This window comes from Haemorhous mexicanus, chromosome 12 (genome assembly GCF_027477595.1).
Source record: "Haemorhous mexicanus isolate bHaeMex1 chromosome 12, bHaeMex1.pri, whole genome shotgun sequence".
NCBI classification, from domain to species: domain Eukaryota; kingdom Metazoa; phylum Chordata; class Aves; order Passeriformes; family Fringillidae; genus Haemorhous; species Haemorhous mexicanus.
The window spans coordinates 2,590,019-2,609,513 of NC_082352.1; the positions used below are offsets into that span (position 1 = coordinate 2,590,019).

The 19,495-nt window shown below is 44.8% G+C and overlaps 1 protein-coding gene across 1 annotated transcript in view; it reads right to left on the reverse strand.

Annotated features, from left to right (window-relative positions):
* Window positions 1-3,043: 3,043 nt before the first annotated feature.
* Window positions 3,044-19,495, reverse strand: part of CMTM4 (CKLF like MARVEL transmembrane domain containing 4) — a 37,326-nt gene continuing 20,874 nt past the window's right edge. Inside the window, exons 3-4 of the mRNA XM_059857759.1 lie at window positions 12,295-12,393; window positions 3,044-11,451 (exon numbers count right to left, since the gene is read on the reverse strand). Of these exons, the coding sequence (XP_059713742.1) occupies window positions 11,278-11,451; window positions 12,295-12,393 (273 nt within the window). The 3' untranslated portion in view covers window positions 3,044-11,277. The remainder of the gene's footprint in view (window positions 11,452-12,294; window positions 12,394-19,495) is intronic.

Here is a 19,495-nt window from a genome sequence, read left to right on the forward strand (position 1 = left end):
GGGATATCATTTCAGAAAATTAGATTTAAAACAATTACTTCAAAGCTAGTTTGGATTGGAATGGAAGGAGCTGACTCAGTCTTCTGCCCATATTCTGCCACAAATACTGCACCAAGTTCAGGCTCTGGGGCACATGGAGGAAAATTCAGCTTGGCTTTTTGGGTTTTTTGTTTGTTTGCTTGTTTATTCCTCAACTGACAACATCAAAAGGGTGCTGGGAGCACCCTCTGCAATTCAGGAGACAAGCACAACATCCCACCTGCAGTGTGGAGCCCTTAACTGAGTGCTGATTTCAGTGGCCTCCTCAGACACCTCTTTCCAATCACAATCACTCATGTCCTGTGGAGGAGCTGCTCCCAAAGCCCCCAGGCCCAATCCCTGCCCTCATTCAGCCACCTGGAGTTCCTGGGCCTGCCTGAGAAGGAGTTTCCAACCCCATGAGTGGATGAATCCTTGTAAATAAATCTGGGAACAATGCCAGAAGTTCCATGACCTCAAAGCCACAGACAGAAATGGAAAGTGGCACCTCAGGTGAGTTCACACAGCTCTCACCTGCCTGAAGGGCTCTCTCCCTCCTACCAAGCTTTTCCATTTATCTGTGGACTTGTTCAGACTTGTGCAGTGATTTTTGGACAGGTGACACCTTTCCAAGGAATTCAAATACCTTTCCAAGTAGCTGGTTTAGATTCTGACTGAAGAGGCTCTGTTACCCTTTGAACACTCTGTCCATTACTCCACCTAACTGTGCTTTTCACTTGATTCTGTTGGAAGTTCCTCACGTCTTCAGTTTCCATCTGACAGAGTCACTTCCAGGATACCAAGGAAGAGCAGAGCATCTCAGCTGCTGTGGTGGTGGAGGACAGCCTGGTATGCTGGAAAGCAGAACACAACTGGATGCTCTGCTCAGCAAGCACCTGGCTCCACTCATTGTCCTTCTGCTAAGGAAGTTCACTGGGCACAGTTCTGGTCAGAAATAGTATCATTGAGTGGCCTCACTCCAGATTTGCACCAGGATACAAAGGGCCCTCCAAGGGCAAATGCCACATGTGCAGCATGTGCAGAACACCCCCACCTGGCCCTCCTTTAATCCTCAGAGAGGATGAATCAAGGAAGCAGAAGAAATTTAGGTAAGCACTGAGAATGTAAATCTTCTCAAGCACGACAAGATGCTTGAGACTCCTTTGTGCATGGAGTATTGGCTTAAAAGTCAGGAATAAATAAACAGGAGTGCATCAAAGAATCCACACTGCAACACAGATAGTCACTCTAGGACACTCCTTTACTGGAAGAATTCAGTGTTCAGTGTTTTGTAAAGTTTCCAGGCCAGAAAGTAAAACAGTGCTACCCAGAAGATTTAAGTGTGGTTTTGTTTGGGGCTTTGGGGAGGAGTTTGGGTGGAGGTTTGGGGTTGTTAGGTTTTGGGTTTTTGGGGTTTTTTTTGGTTGGTGGGATTTGGTTTTGGTTTGGTTTTTCTATTGCTATTGCTTTTGTGGGGTTTTGTTGATTGTTTGGTTTTGGTTGTTTTTTTAAAATAAGTAAATTTTTAAATCCACTTCTGTGAAGAGGAAAATACTGATTCCAATGTTAATTCTCACCAAGAAATACTTATCCTTTTCTTTTATGGATTTTGGACACAGCCCATCACATTTTGTTAGCCTGATCCATGAATAAATTGATTACAGTCTTCCCTGGAGACTGAAGGCAGATCCAGTAACTAAAAGTTCGACAATTTTTAATTTTTTTTTTTTTAATTTGACAGCTGATGAAGCTTCTTCTGACCCAGGAGCACCATGGATACCACCCTGGGTAATGCCACAGTGCTGCTGACAGCCCCACACAGGCAAAATGAACTGGGCCCCTTGTAAAAGCCTCTGGCTCCCTCAGGGAATCCTTCCCTTGTGCCACCACCCATGTCCCCCTCCCCACCCGGCCCTGGTCCCTCCCCAGTGTTCAGAATGCAGCAGTCACATTCTCAAATCCCAGGCTCACCCATCCCTCGTGCCTTTCACAGCTCTCACCTCTACTGACTCAGTGCTTCCACCTCTGCCTAAAGCACCTGGAAACCAAAAATCCCCCCAGCATCACTTGCAGCCCCAGCCCATGAGGCAGCAGAGTGTTCCCCCACTCCCTGGGACACTTCAGCCCCAGAATCCCTTTCCAGTCCCAAATGGGCAGCTGCAGACCCCAGGATGGAGCATTGCAGCCCATGGAGGTGTAGCAGAACTGCTCCAAGAGCAATTCCCCAACCAGCCTGAGAGCAGCAGAGCAGTTCCACATTCCCTGTGCTCCACTGCCTCTCCCCAAGGCTCTCCCGTGGTTTCTCCTGCCCCCAGGAGCGTCCCAGGGACAGCCCCAGCCAGGGCTGCTGTGGTGGGTGTTTCCCCCCTCGCTGTCCCACACACCAAGTGCCTTTTGCAGCTGCCTGGCTTTGTTATGAGCCCAGCACCCCCCAGTGCTGCACTCGGGGCTTCTGCTGCCTCCTGGGGAGATTTCCTCCCAGCAGCCCCCAAGCCCCTCGCAGGGCTCGCTCTCCTCCAGTGGGATCAGGCAGAGAATGGGGAAGGGAAAAGTGAGAAAACTCCTGTGGTGAGATAAAGACAATTTCATAGGGAAAGCAAAAGCTGTGCACACAAGCAAAGCAAAACAAGGAATTCATTCCCATGGGCAGGAAGGTGTTCAGCACCTCCAGGAGAGCCACAGGGCCACATCCCCTGGAAGGGTGACCTGGGAAGATGAACTCCATCACTCCAAACGTGCCCCCTTCTTCCTCCTTCCCCCCTTCATATACTGATGCCATAAGGTGTGGGATGCCCCTGTGGTCAGTTGGGGTCATCTGTCCTGGCTGTGTCCCCTCAGCCTCCCAGGTACCCCCAGCCCATCCCCAGCATGGCAGCACAAGGGGCAGGAAAAGCTCTGGGTGAGCTCAGCATTAACAAAAACATCTCTGAATTATCATCACACATCCAAAACAGCCCCACACCAGCCACTGGGAAGAAAATTACCCCAGCCCAGCCCAGGCCATGTTGACAGATGGAGACACTGCTTTAGTACTTTAATATGTCCATTTATTAAACAGGAAGTTCTTCACAAATGATTCCGTACTATATTGATTGGGATAAGTGTTAGAAAACTTCCATTTCTCCTACATACAAAAATACAGACTTTTACCACTATGAAGAATGATCAGAGGAGTACCGTGAAAACCCAGAGAGCTCAAATCTTCCAATACCAGAAAGAAAAGACAGAAAGACAACTAAATAAAAAAGAATTTACAAAAAGTATTGTGCCCATATACAAAAGACTGGAAAAGCAAAATGACATTTAAAACCGATAAATACACCATTTAAATTATGCTGCAACAGCATGGATTTTAAAACCAAGACTGCTTTGTGTATTGCAAGACTTTACAATTCTTCAGCTTGTGTTTTTTGATTAGCACAGACACCAAAGAAAGAACAACTGAAAGATGGTTAGTGGTGTAGTACACAAGGAGGTTGTGTTTTCTTGTAGAGTACCTTGCCTTTGAGCTTGGTCAAGCATTCCCAGGACACCTTTCCCACCCAGAGCTGGCAGCTGCTGCTCTGCCAGCAGTGAGTTCCAGCTGTGGGCACAGCTGGAAGGTGCTCCCAGCTGGAGGCACCACCTTGGAGCAGCTGCTGCAGCTCCAGGCTCCACAGAACAATGGGAAATCCTCCAGGGCTGTGAACTGTGTCCAGGGGAATGTGCTGCCTGCTGGCACCCTGCAGCAGGCTCTGGTGCTCAGGGCAGCCCTGGCCTGGCCCTGGCTGAGGGGGCACTGCCCAGGGCAGGACAACAGCCGGGCGCTGCCCTCGCACCACGCAGAGCTGCACCAAGGGCTCTGCAGGACAGAACGCGGCCGGCTGTACTCCCAAAGTACCACAGGTATTGCACAGCAGACTTGTGCTCACAATTAAAGGAAAATTGCATCCCCTTTGCTCAGCCTGAATAGAATTCTAACCTGGTGTTTCCATAATACCTCTGAGCTGTTTGCAATTACAAACCTATCAATACAGCACCTGTAACCCAGAGAGATACAGTTTTTTGGTCAGGCCTGGATGCTCCCTCCTCAGAAGCTGGAAATCATAAATTAGGAGCTAGAATTGGAATGTTTGGATTGGGCTGCAGAGTAGGTCTAGAGGAGCCAGGGTCAGCCCTGAGGACACGGACACCCCACATTGAGCATCCCTCCACAAGGCCCAAGAAAGGGAACCTGGAGCAGCAGGAATGTGCTCGGGGGGCAGCTGAGGGCAGAGCAAAGGAGACACAACCTGTGATTTCCCAGGGGTCAGATCCAGTGCACACAGGGAGGGAAGGCAGTGACCACAGCAGCCATAAACCTGGTGTTGGTGGGAACAAAGCACAACGAGGCCAGAGCTGTGTTAGTGACTCACATTACAAAAATAGTGTTTACTGGATTCATAAATTTACATCTCTGTTCCTGTGAATGACAAGTGTTAGTACCACACATGGAAGGCACCCTAGGTGAAGCAGTTTTTCGGTATTTGTTTACAATTCTGTGAAAAGACATACAAAGTGTCAACTTCCAAATCAACTTTGAGCATTATAATGAGAAATAAATACATACTTTACTATTTTATTGTGGGTTCCTGAACCCTTACAAACTTCAACATATACAAATAGTTTCAAAATAACACTAACACAAAAGCGAGTAAGTCTAGACAGATACAATGATTAGCTAAGTCATTCATCCTATTATGTCATAAATGTTGTGTCTTAAGTATAGAAGTCATTTTAAAATGCAATAAATTGGCCACAATATATAATTCAAAATATTTTCTTACTCAGGATTGTGATGTATGAGTTAAAGCTGGATGAGCTGTAGTGCTAAGACACTCTCCCTCCACAAGATCCAACAACAGAAACTGGTAAACATTCAAGATTAAAGTAAAAACAGTAGAAAAATGAAGGTAGCAATTGTTGTAATAGAAGGGTGCTAGCCAGGACCACTTTAACCTGCAGACATCAGGATAGCTGGAACATCACTAAAAATATTTAGACAACACTACTTTTGGGATTTAAAGGGTACCAAAAGTGATAAATCAGCCTAGTTAAGAGAGGATGTTTTCTTTCAGACACATGAAGGTTTTAATTAAATAGGTCTATTGAGACATTTGTCCAAAGCAAAACAATACAATACCCTGAAACTTCCTGTGCTCTAGACAATAGCCTGTGACAGTCAGAAGAGGCAGATGCTCATATTCCATTCTGTTACTCACATCCAGATGTTATTAAAATAGCTGCAGGGACCAGCCCCAATCAAAAAATAAGACACACCCTCCCCCCCCCCCAGATACTCTGTAAAACAATCTGGCTATTGCCTTTTAAATGCTCCTATGTCCTCATTGTGAAGCCATGAAGAAAGTTCCCATAACCTTCCAAAACGCTGACTTTTTAAAGTTTTACCCATGAACTCCACGGGATACAGACAAAACCTTCATAGTAAACACAAAGCTCTATGTTATAAATATGTCAATCAAGGTAACTATGTATATTGTATATAAAATTAAATATCTTCTGTTTGCCAAGTATAATTTAAAAAGGAACATCTGTGGCTAGTTATAAAAAACTATTTATTAACCCATAGAGATTAAAAGGCAATTTCACTAACTAGTCCATCCAGCACATATGAAAGAGCTGCACTGGGATTCTGGATAGGTTACTTTATCTAATCACATTCCTATGATAAATAGACAACTTTCATTTCTGGGCATACATAAGAACACTTCTGAAAGCTGCACATCCCAAAAGAAAATTAGATTGTGTTGTATACTCTAAATTAAAGGCTACCAGAAATCACAGTGTAAGCAGATTTTTTTAAAGATTATTTTTAGCATACAAATGGTTAAATTATAGACAGATTTTTAAAATACAACCCAAAAAAAAAGACCAAACAAGGGAACCCTTTCAGTTTGGACAGCACCACTCTGACTTGGTCAAGCAGATCTATCAAGGTGGCCAAGTGGCTGACCAGGAAAACCCTCTAAAATGTCATTCAGAGATTTCCTGAGTATGTGTATAAATTCTTTTTAACCAACTCCCTCTGTCAAAATAAAGAGAGGAACAGGGCATAATTTCTACAAAGTATTTTCACACATTCCGTGCATTTTTGTACTGATTTCAGGATCATTTTAAAATGCTTTTGTTGCCATTAAAACTCGCACACAGGACACCTGTACCTGCACAGTAATTCTGAGCTTTGCTGGCCCTCCAGACAATGAACAATCCATTATTTCATGCTACAAACAACACAAGCCCAGTGCCTGATGTTCAGAAGTGCCAGACTGGCTTTCCTCCTCCCCGTAGGACTGAGGAGGGACCAGCCTGGATCCCCCTCTGGAAGCTGAGCCTGGGCAATCCCAGCCCTTTCCCAGCCCCCTGAGATCCCCAGCACTGCTGTGGCCACTGTGGGTTCCTTCTGTTCCTGTCTCACTTTGAAAGCTCTGGATTGTCAAGTGTCCTTCTCACACCTCCAATCCCTTATCAGACTGTGCCTTTTTATTACCCTGAATGCCCCCTAAAGAGTTTTGGCTCCAGAGCTTTCAGGACAGTTCTGTTCTTCATGCTCCTCCATGGACAAAGCTGATCAGTATCCCAACTGAGTAGGAGAGACAGTATTACTTCCTACACTATCTGAACTGCTATTAAGTTTGTTTTCACTTTTTAATTATGCCCTAAAACCATTATTCTTGCTTATTTTAGATTTTTGGTCATATTTTTTCCCTCGTGAAAGAAAACAAGTAGAAATTACTACAACGTGACATGAGACAAGAAAATAACAGATACAGAAAGAGGCCTGAGGAAGAGGGAGGAAGAAAGAATTGCATTAATAAAGCCACAGATTAGGTAAGCATTTGCTGTGCCTGCACATCCCCAAAATAGCAGAGAGGTGACCAAAGCCATTTAGGGTCCTTAAAGCTCATGAAAAGCTGGTGGCTAACTGAGCCAGAACAGTGCAGTGCAGCAGAGCCTCTCTCTGCTGTGTGCCCAGCTTGCCGTGACCACTGGCTCTGCCCTGCTGGGAGGGGACAGTCAGCACATGGACAGAATAGTGCACAGGGGAAACACGAACTGCTCCCTCGGGGAGGAGGGGGAACCTTTCCCTCCTCCTTCTGGAAACAGCAATGAAATACAGAGAGCTGGAACAATGCCAGAGCATGCCATGAGAGCAGAGTGACAGACAAACACTGGGAAGTGTTTGTCACAACAGTGACTAAGCCAAGGGAAGAGCAGCCCAGGCTGCTTCTGTACTGAAATCCCACCTAACAGACCCCTTACAATTGAGGAGCTGCTGCCAAGGCACAGATCTTTGCTGATGCTGTGCTCCTGAATCCAGTGAGCAGCACAGGCTGCAATCTCAGATCTCTGGAGCCAGTGTTTGTCTCTCAGGAGGCACAGGGAGGTCACTCTCTACCCCTCCCAAGCTCCTACCAGGAATCTCACAGCAGCACCAGCTTCCCACAGTCCCATGGGAAAGAACACCCAGCCAACCTCCTCCTAAGCCAGCAGGAAAGGGAAGAGCACCACAGCTGACATCAAGGGATATTGGACACATTCTGATCTTCCTGGCACTGCACAGACCAACAGAGGCTTAGCAAGAATTAAACATTAAAGCATTTGATCCATGAGGCACAGATATTCCAAATGAAAGGAAAAGGGGGAAAGGAAGAAGGAATTGGCTTTACTCAGACACTTGAGTTCCTCTGTGGCTTCAGGAGCTCCTGCTGGGGCTGTTTGCACAGCTCAAGGACGTGGCACCAACCTCAGCTGAGGCTGACAAACTGAGCAGGACAGGCAAAGAGGCTCCTCCAGCTCTGAGCAACAGCTCCCCTGCTGCTGCTCCAGGCAGAGCTTTCTGTGTAACACCGTGATGTCTGTGCACAGGCTGCAGAATTCAGTCGTGCCTACACCCAGAAATACACACAGACTCCAGGCCTGAGGGCTCTCTTTGACCAAAGGGGACTCATCCAAACCCTTACTCTTTCAAGCATACTGTTCCCACCAAGCTCAACTGTTTGCTTTCATTTAGTTCTATTTACACTGGGGTTTGAGTCCCTTTATGGAGCTAAACAGCACCCTTAAGGACAAAAAGAAATCATCCCTGTGTGCTAGCAATTGCAAGCAAGACTAACTGGCTGAGAGAAGCAATTTAATGTCATTTCTCTAAGCAAGTTTAAAAAAAAAAATTAAACTTTCTATCCTCTTTTCTTCCTTAAGGGTTTTTTTGTTTGCAGTTTAGGTAACAGTCTTAAAAGTACCTCTCCAATACACTGTGTAAAATTAACTCGGGAAATGAGCCATGGATACATCAAATGATCTTAATATTTCAAAGGCAGTTGTCTCTCACAGCTACTTTATATCCCTTCTATATAATCCAAATAGTAAATAATGTCTCTGCAGAGCAATAAGTGCTTAAGATTTTTTAGAAAGTATATACTATACAATACTAAAATCATCTTTGGTCCCAAAAATAAGGAAATTACACATTTACATTTGCTTTTGTTTCACGAAGTGAATCAGGTAATGTTTTTAAAATTACTGTTCTCTTTTGGATTCCACCCTGAGAGCTGTGCCAGGCTCAGGGCATGATGTGAGTAATGAACACTGGCATTCCAGCTGCAGGAAACTCACCCCTCCAGCAGCAGCCCCATGCCCCCTCTGCAGGTGGGGCTGCCCCACTCTGCTCCTGTCACTGCAGCTCCACGGGGCTGGGAGCTCACTCCACAGAAAAACCCCCAGTTACCCTGGGGGTTCTTCCAGGCCAGGAAAGGTGCAGGGTTTGAAAGGTACCAAGTTCATAAACCTGGAGAGGCACAAGAGCTCCCAGAGCTCTGCCCCAACCTCAGTGAGCTCAGGGAGGATCTGGGAATGCTCCTTCAGCCCTGGCAGTGACAGGACACACTCCTGACAAAACCCCCTTGTGACACCACCCTGTTCCCTGATTTCAGATGGCAGCTCCACTCTAAAAGCATGGATCTTCTGGAGAACTCTGTTTTGTATTTCAGTAGGTGGGTTTGGCTTGATTATGGTGCGGGATGTTTGGGGTGGGTTTTTTTTGCTTTGTCTGGTTTGGGTTTGCTTGGGGCTTTTTACAACAATCTTTATGAAAACTGCTTTGATGGCAGTTTAAAATTCCTGACTGGGTATGCCTGTGCTACTTTTAAAACGTCTTCTAATAATTGACATTGCCAACTCTGCCAGTCCTGGGCAGTGCTGGCAAACAGCAGGGCTGTCACAGCCCTTCTGGCAATAACTGTTCAATCTTACCACACTGGCCATGGAACTGCTCAGGGAATGCACCCAGGTGAGACAGCCCTCTGTGGAATGTCTGCTCTAACCCAGCACCAAGAGCTGGTTCCACTTCTTTTAAACTGGTGTTCCCTTTGGCATAGCATCCAGTAAAGCAGAACAAAATGTTACTGTAGAACTGGTAAACCATCAATCACTAAGAAAATGCAAATTTTCCTTAACCTCATCAGTAACTCTGAATTTTAATCTCCACTTTAGCCACTGAGGTGAAATGCACTATAGATGTCAATACATTGAAAATGCAAAGGCATCACCTTTGTCACCTTTTTTTCACTCACCAAAATAATTCTCTGCTGCTCAGTTTGAATATTGCAGCATTAGCTTCACACTTTCACTATCCCTGCTCCCTCCAGTATTAGAAAAGCCCAGGCACTTCTGATCTCCTGTTTGGTGTAACTTGGTTTTCATGTTAAATTCCTCACCCACACTGCCCACTGCTCCTAAGGCTGCAGGTGCTGCACTCACCCTGAGCAGTGCAGCTCCAGCAGGACACACAAACTCAGCCATACATGGCAAACCATCCCACTAACTGCACAGATTTTCATTTTCCTCACACCACAAAGGAGTTCACTTCTGGAGACCTCCTCCCACACACACTGTTTTCACACAGGCACACAAATGCCAAATAATGCACTAAAGAGATGAAAACACCAAAGAAATAGGAAAATATCAAGAGATATCTTCCTAATAATATTGTGACATTATCTAGCCAATTACTGCTGAATTTGACTTCTGAGTAGAGAAAATGTAATTTATTCACTGGAAGTACAAGGAAAATTTTAAAAAACCTTCAGCTAAGTAAAACTATTTCTAAACAAATCAATACAATCATATTATTTTCCAATTAGCTAAATTCATTTTTCAAAGAATCCTAAGGGGAGTAAATCTGCAGAAACACCCAGTTAAAATAAAAATCAGGTTCACCTACTACCAATTAAGGTATAATTTTAGAACAACCATCCTTCCAAAAAGAAATATTTACCTTACATGAATCATAACATTGCAACCTTAGGAACACTTTAAAAGCACATAAATTTTTGCTAGTTCTTGCTTACCCTGGGCTTAGAGGGAAAGCAAGTTCTAGCAAAATCTTCTAGACATGTTGAACCATAAAAAAAAGAAAAAAAGAAAAAAAGGAAAAAAAAAGAAAAAGAAAGTCATGGCTGGAATGTAAGTCTGTAGGATGACAACCCCTTCATTCTCTACTGTGCCCCTTAAGCCCATTTTCTCCACCCCATCTCCTAAACATATTTATTTTCCCACCTTGGAATGAAAGCTGGAAGGTGTCCCAAGAGGAGCAGACAGCAGCTCCTCCCCTGGGTGCCTCCCAGGGCAGCCGTGCCCCCCAGGCTCAGCCAGAGCCGCCAGGGCCCCTCCAGCAGCCCGGAGAACTCACTCGTGGCACGGCTCCGCAGCAGGCTGGGCACAGGCTCAGGGCAGGAGGACACACAGACACAGTTTGGGATGGACAGGCCCCGCTGGCTGAGTTATTGCTGAGTGCCCCGGCTCCTTGGCACGTCTGGTGCTCCGTGGCTCCCGTGGGTGTCCCTGCTCCCTCACCAGCCAGGGAGGGCTGCTCCGGCCTGGGGCAGCTGCAGGAACAGGGGATCTTCAGAGAGGGAAGGGAACTGCTGTGCAGTTAATCCAAAGCAATGACATACTTCAGAACAGACATATATTATATATTCTGGGAGCTCTATAATATATGCCCATGTCTGTGTGGAGGCCTTGAGGGGATCTTCCTTTTGAGGCACCAACATTTTCTGCCTCCATGACAGCAGCTTCTGGCTCAACACATCTCCGCACACGCGCAGGGCTGGGCATCCTCGCCACCCTCGGATCCACCTTTTCCTCCTCAAATAAAGCAAACCCCTTATTCCACGAGGGGGCTGAGTGCTGCTTTCCCTTTGGGTGGCACCAGGGTGGCTCTCAGGCGTCCAGGCGCTGGATCTCGGGCCGGTGCACCACCTCCCGGGACTCGGTCCGCGCGCGCATGTAGTCGCTGCTCTGGCGGCTGCTCTGCTGCCGGCTGCTCAGGCGCCACCTGTGCAGCGCCACCAGCGCGTTCGCAGCGTACACCGCCGTGGCCAGGAAACCGAACACCTGCGGCAACAGAGACGGGGCACAGGCACGTGGAGAAAAGCAGATTCACAGCAAAGCCCTCAGAAGTTTCGCTTGCCACGTTATTTGCGCTGACAAATCATCGTGGCCTGGGAAATTATGTTTTTCTTCTCAATGAACAAGAGAATCTGCTAAAGTGGCTAAGATCAACAAGCCCAGAAAACAGAGTTCTCTGACTGGAAACATGACAATTAAATCCTGCAGTGCAGCCCAGTGTAAAGAACCCCCTTGTAAAGAAACCAGCTCTTCATCCAAAAGCTCATTATTCACTCCTCAGAGTGCACACAAAAAGTGACAACTCCAGAGCATCAGTCTCTGTGCTTCTGCAGAACTCATGTGATTTTAAAAGCCAGGTTAAAAAGAAAATAGATAAGAAAATAATAAGAGGTCATCAACTCACACACAAAAGTAATTTGATTGAACTGACCGTTGTAGATTTAAAACCCTGAAGTGCTACTACACTCACTCCAAAGAACAAAAAATCATCTGCACTGAGCAAGAACTAAGCAAATTATGCATAAGCAGCTTCAATTTCTCACTTTTTGGCTCTGTTGTTTCCATAGGCTTGACACATAGAGCACTAAAGAGAAAGGTGAGTTCAGCTGTAAAGTGTTCTCTGCAAGTCTTTTTTCTGCTGTTCTTGCCTCATGCCTTCAGCCTAAGCTCCAAGGATGTTAGCACTCTTAAAATAAGAACTATCTCATAGCAAATTGCAAAAGTAGAAATAAATTGTGATGGCAAAGACAACAGGTGTATTCAATCAATGAGTAAAAGTTAATTTTAATACAAGGTAAGAGTCAGATAGAAACAAGTTTAAATTCTTACCACAGCAGCAATTTCTGCTCCAGTTTTATGGTTTAAAGCAGCCAGTACTACAGAGGCAATGAAAAAGAAGAAAGTGCTGAGTCCAGTGTTGACCAGATCCTAAAAAAATAAATTCAGTAGCATTACTAAATGATGATTGTTTGCTTTATCAGAAGTGATGACACAGAAGGTTGGAACAAGAAGTGCAGCAACCCTCTGCCAGTTCCTCTGCAGTCGCCCAGGTGGCCCAGGAAGGCAGAGGCTGTCCCACAGCAGCAGCAGCAGCAGGAGCTGCAGTCCCAGGGCCCCCAGAGCACCCTGCAGCCCTGGGACATGCCCCCAGCTGGGGCTGGCTGCAGGCAGAGCTGTCAGCACAGGGCTCACCCTGCTCAGCAGGGCTGACCCAGCCTGGCTGGGGCACTGCACAACCCCTGCTCCTCTGATCCCAGCAGAGCCCTGCCCTGCCCACACACCAGCCAGGAGCCTTCCCAGCCCTTCCTTGAGACCTGCATTGAACAAAACTGCAAGTCCTGAGCCACTTCTGGGAGTAACAGCTGCCAGCAGCACAGGAACAGAGATTTTTACCTATTTATTGCATAAAAGTGATATTTCAAGCAGACATTTTAGAACATACACACTGCAACACGCTCAGGGAAAACTGCTTTGCTCCAAGCAAAGGAAAACAACTTGCTCCACACAATTCCTGTCACTGGTGTTCAGATGGTGATGCTGCCTGCCTCACCCCAAACAGGGTCATTACCGTGTCACTGGAACCAAAGGAAGAATTCTGAATGGCAGATATTTCCACAAGAATGATTACATCAACACAAGACTGATCAGACTCGAGGGAAAAAATATTCAAAGGTGGAAAAAACAGAAGAAACAAAGCCTAGATTCGTTCAGGACAAGGTGTTCAGTGTGTTATCAGGACACCTTTCACATCGGATGTGGGTGGACTCTGCACTGTCTGCATGCTCCCACTAAACTGGGGAACACCATTCCCAAACCACAAAGCTACCATGAATGAACAGCTGAGGTCAGGGTGGGGGGTCAAGAAAGGACAATTCAGCACAAACATCAAATCTGTGAGAAGTGAATACTGCCACAGACAGAAGGGATTGACAGAAAACCTTCCAGACTGCTGTGCTACTTACAGGCTTGAGGTAAAGAAAAAAACCAAAAAACCCACACAAAACCCCAAAAAACCCCACAAAACCACAGTGACTATGACAACTCCCACCATATAAAAGCAATCACAACAATCAGAATTTAAGGACAATTTGTTCTACTTGACGCTCTCCTCCCCCGTGCAAGGGAGGCTCACTTCCTGTTACAGCTCCTTCACTTTTTCCCTTTTTTAATAATTATTTTATTTTTTCCCCGGAGTGCATCTTGTGAAGGGCAATGAGAAGTCAGGCTCAGAAGACTCTGGATGTAACTCTAAACTGACTGCACTGGGTGTGAGTCCCCCAGCTGTGCTCCAGTTACACAGCACAAGGACTTTGGAGGGAACAGTGCTGTCCAGCCTGCCCCAAAACATCTCCTTTCCCAGCCACCACTACAGAATGCTGCAGGCAGTGACTGCAGAAATGGAAGGTTCTGGCACTGGCTACTCACATAAAACAATCTATTTTGAGGGTACTGACTCAGCAACAGCTGGTTATTGAAACTGAGTGTCCAGACTGCACGAGGCATCTCCGTGGCCTGAGATGGGACTTTCCCAAGGAATCAGAGAGGTTCCCATGGCTCATGGCCACTTCCACACTCATATCCTGATGTCACGAGCCCAGTAAGACCCAAACTCTAATCAAATAGTAAAGAAACAAAAGTAAATTGTGGGTCTTGCAAATTCCTACCAATTTTTCACTTGCCTGTGTACAGAGATATTTCTTTTACCCCTGCTCAAGCTCACTGAGATAGATGCTACCTGAGACCTAGGACATCAAACAAATCCAAATTCTATTAACTAGCTATTGCAGATTTAATTATATAACTTTTTCTTTGCAGAGATGAAATTTAAACTTCATATAAATAGGAGCATTAGAAAATAAATGGCATGACACAGTTTTCCAAGTGTGCCCCTCTGCAGCTCTGAGTTCACACCTCCAACTGTGCTCCTGCAGTTGCCAGCACCAGCTGGGGTTCTCACCTGCATGAACCTTTCTCCCACTAGAGGGAAAGTCTCACTATATCTGAGCTTCAACACTTCCACCAAGTCTCTATGTAAATATATGTGTGTCACAAGAATGGGGAAACTAAATATTGAGGAGAAGGCAGCCCCTGGATAATTAAAAAAATAGAAATTAATTCAACTCAAGGCCAAGTTGTGTATTTTACTACCAAAGTACATCTGGCATCTACAGGAAGGACCTGCAGAACAGAGACAAAAACCCAGAAGAAATAATTCAGAAGAACTTAGTAATTACTGCAGGCAAGCTCAAGAGGTGCTGCCATGACCAAAAGTAGGGACAAAAATCACTTTTGCACTCCTTTGGACTTATGGACACAATAGGTGGTAATCTTACCTTTGCAAGGGACACTGGAAAGCTGCACCCTGTTCCAGTATCCACATTTTTAAAAGAATGTTGAAAAATTGGACATGATACAGAGAAGAGCCTCAGAAGTTATTGAAAGGAGGAGAAAATTTCTCACAGTATGAATCAAAAGAACCTAGACTGCTTTGAATATTAAAAAGATTGAGCTGTATACATGAAGACTCCAGTGTTCAAACAATTAAAAACACTAGCTGTTTTAAAAGCTTATCAGCAGAAAGCCAACAAAATTGACAGCAAAACAAAACCAACAGCTGCCAAGTTAAGGCAGAAGTCATATTCAAAATGAAGCTAATTTTAACTGTAGGAGACCTAACCATCAGAACAAACAGCTGAAGATGTATTTAATATTCTACCCTTTCACTCCATATAATCCAGGTTATGCTTTTTCAGACACACACACATTTTGTACTTCCTTAGTACCATACTTAAAGGCTACATGGATGGCACATGATGGTTTCTGATTTCTGGGGTCAGATGTACTCATTAATCAGTCCTGCTGGCCTCTGAGCTTTAGAGTCTGTCACCTTGGGGACCTTTCCAAAGGAGCTCAGTGTAAGCAAGAGGGCCAGGCCTGCCCACAACACGACACATTGATCACCTGGCTCCATGCTACAAATGGATCTGAAGGTTTCTTCCAAGCTGCAAAATATAAAATCCTGCTGAAATTAAACTGCTGGTGCCTTTTCAAATGGACTGTGATCTAAGTACAGCAGCAACGTGTCATCATCACTGGCATTTTATTCTAAATTAATTTTTACAAAGAATATCAAATTCCACACAGATAATTCAACAATTTAAATCTAAAGAAGTGATTCTATCTGGAAGCTCCAATTTGTTCATCTTTGCAACTCCATTTTCCCTGTTTAAGTCAAACCTTTCTAATGCAATTGACAGCTGATTCACATTCATATAATAAGGCTGGGTTTTGAAAAAGCTAAAATGAAAATGATTTTATACCCCCAGAGTAGACTTTGGAGCTTTAGGAGCAATGACAGCAGTAACACTGTCATATACACATGCAATGGTAACATCACAGATGCAAATAGCAATGGAGGTCCTTAATCCAAAATATGGGAGATTCTACTGAGAGCAGAAAGATAAGAAAAGCAAAAAAACCTCAATAGTTTTGGGCAAAGTAAGAGGAGAAATAAAAGAAAACAAACTACAGCAAGAAGCAGAGGATGCTCCCTAAAACACTGCAAGTTTTTTCCACGTAAGAGAAAATGAATAATTGTGACAATAAGAAGAATAAACTAATTGAAAAAAGATGAGCTGCTTCAAATCTGTCCATGATGGAGCTGAAGTTCTTGCTATTATATTTATAGACAAAGTAAAACCACATCACAGAGGTAGAAGAATTTCTGCTGAAATTACAGCAACCTCATGAGACAGTATGCTGTGCCATAAAATACTGTGCAGAGCTGCCATCCACAACAGAATCAAATCTTTGAGCTGAATCAAACCCACTTCAGGCTGCTGCTGCTTCCTTTCTCCTTTCCAAAATAATTCAAGTGAACAAATGACTCCTGGTCACTTGCTAGTTTATTTACAAGCGATTCTGCTCAGTCCCCAGTGGTCCTGTCAGTCCAAGGGAGAGGTTCCAAAGCCATGGATTTGCTCTCTGTCCCACTGGGGGGAGGACAAGGCAGGGGAGATGTTGTAACTCATGGATGAAGATGGGCTTTTGCCAAGAAAAATATTTTATGCTAGAAGAGGGCAACGCCGTTGTTCTGCTGATCCTGCTGGGAAGGCAGGAAGCCTCATTCCACGATGCTGTAACCATCCCACACTCTTGTTTTTGAGGGGCCAGGCAGGTAGAGCTCCTGGATTAAAGAGGAGGGAAAAGCTGAGCTGGTGCTACAAATGAGAGTTCTGTTACCAGATCTGGCAACTGCCACCAAGCCACTCCTGAAATCTTCACCTTGCTGCTCACCCCTTCAGGATGGGACATCCCCAGGAGCTGCCTCAGAGGCTCCAGGAGCATCCACACCTCTTTATCCACAGCTGCCCACAACCTCACACAAGCTTTTAGGAATCATTCAATCAAAATTCCTGCCCTGCCTTTCTACCCTGTACATCATCCTGCACAAGTGCCCAGGTACTCTTGAAAAGGCAGACAGTGCCATACTGCAGCTGAAACTGGTGTAAACAGAGATGTGACATTTAAACTGGTGACTGCTCTTGTCATTTGCTTTCTGAAATCCAAAAGTTTACATCTTGATGGAGATTAAAGTGGCTAAACTAATGTACTCTGGAAGCAAAGCCTGCCCATTTCAAGAGCCTGACTTTGCCACAAAAGGTGACAGAAGTCAGTGGCCTGCTGGTGTCTGATTTATCTTCCACAGAAGACAGAGCTCAAAGTAACATTTCCTTTTAGTTTTGTTTAGGTTTGCTGGTTTGTTTGTCAGAGGAAGGGAGGGGAAGTGTGGTTATTAATATTTTTAATTATTATTTTAATTTTTTTTGTACAATGACCTTAATTTTTCCTCCAACCAGTACTTTATTTGCAAGGTTTGGGAACATCTTCCCTTGCTTCTATATGAAACTGTCAAGCTGAAGGTTACAAACACACCAGTGAGTCCTCTAAACCAAGCACCTCTGGTCAAACTCCCAGAATTTTGCTCTGTTATTAAACACCATTTGAGTATTTTGCACTACAATTAAAAATGGAAACATCAAGCAAAACTAAGTGCTAGGTAGAAAGAACCAAATTAACCCCATGAGCATTAACTGCCCTCTCTTTTTTCCCCTGTATATTCAGAGTTACCTAGGTAAACACAAGATACACATAAGCACTGCTTCCCCAATAGAAGAGCCCATGAATATAAATTCCACAAAGTTACTGCCACAAAGCAATAGACCACACCTGCAGTAACCACCAAAAACGTTTCTTCTATTTAAAACTCGAGACTATATTTATTACAGAGTAACATTTACACCATGCACCAAATCAGAAGAGTCCATGAAGAGCTGAGAGAAAATTAATTCTTACAATTGTTTTTAAACCTTTAAAATGTTCATTTTTATCCTTAAATGGTACTGCTATTTTGAGAGCAGTAAGAATAAAGGACAGGGATGACTGACTTAATTTTTCATTCAACAGCTAAGGAAAGCAAACTTTTTTTCAAAACAGAAGGGGAAAAAATAAATTAAAAATATAAATAAAAATCAAGATTGCCCTGTGAAGGACTTTGAGCTATAGCTTTGTAATTATATTGAGCAGAGGCAAGGCTGGCACAGGATAGTTTTGTCATTCAGGCACATGAAATTTTCTGCCAACTCTTTCAAGTGTCAGTTGCTTTGCTACACAAGGTTTCACTGCTGCAAAAATAAAAAACAACCAGCTCTGCAGAGATGAGGAAATCAGTGTTCAGGCAGCACAGAACTCCCCAGCTGGTCTGTGTCTTCTACACACACCTGGGTCCCTGTTTGCTCCCTGGTGCTTCCCTGGGACTGAGTCCAGTGGAGCTGTGATTTTGTGCTGTGCTCAGTTCTGTGCCTCACTTCTGAGCTGCTCTAAGCTGAAAAACTGCAGTCAGAACTGGACTCCCAGAAATACACTACCATAACTCCAGTGAGTGCTTCAAGAAAATAATTTAAAATAAAAAATCAATGGTCAAAATGTCTTGGAAGATTTTTTTTCCCCTACACACTGACAAACAGCTCATTCTACTGGCTGATCATCAATGATTTACATTGGTACTCAGGTAATCAGGTTTCCCTTGTCACACCAACTCCCATCCAAGGGACATTGCCAAATTCCAGTGCTCCCAGCTCCCTGGCACCACTGAGGTGTCTCCCTGAGCAGGAGAGAGGATCCCAGTCCCAGCCCTGGGCAGCAATCCCAGGGCAGGATGCCAGTGACACCCCCAGGACTCCAGCACCTTCCCTGCTCCTGCAGGCCAGCTCACGCTCACCCTTTGGATACCAGACCTCCAGATCTCCCTGTACATCACAGGAGATGCAAATTGTGAAGTTTAGAAAAAAAGAAAAAAGGATAATTTAGGCAAAGACTAAACTGTAGCAGGATTCATTAGCGCTCTCTGAAAGCCAACGTGCCCGAGCTCCTGGTGGAGCAGGAGCTGCTGAGCTGCCCATTCCCCTGGGCCACTCCTGTCTCCCTGCAGAATGGGCTCCCTTTGAGCTGAGGCACAAAGGAAATGGAAATTTCCACTGACAGGTTCCCCAGCTTTTGCATCTTTGCATAATATCGACAGTGCTGCACAGCACAGACAGGGGCCTGTTCTTTCATCTTGCTGGAACAAACCAGCTCTCTGCAGCACACCCAGACAAGGCTCCTTTCTGCCCTCACCCGCTCCATGTTTCTTGCATGTTTACCTCAGGAAAATATGAAAATGACTGGCAAGTCTCTAATTAGTCTCAAAACAAATATCTTTTCCTCAAATGACTAAAAAGATACATTTTTGAAAAATTTAGCCCCTTTGTATATCTGTTAGATCCTAGTCCACACTCATCCACGTTTCCTTCCAGCCAGGGACAAGGGACATCTGCCAATATCCACAACACACTGGAAAGAATTCTAATTTTGAAAAACTTTTAAAGGAAACAATCCTGTGTTGGACAGTAGCAGTTGATGACCAGGTACTTTCTATTACATAGGATCATTTGAAAGCAAATGTTTTCAATGGCTCTTAGGACGAAGTGGT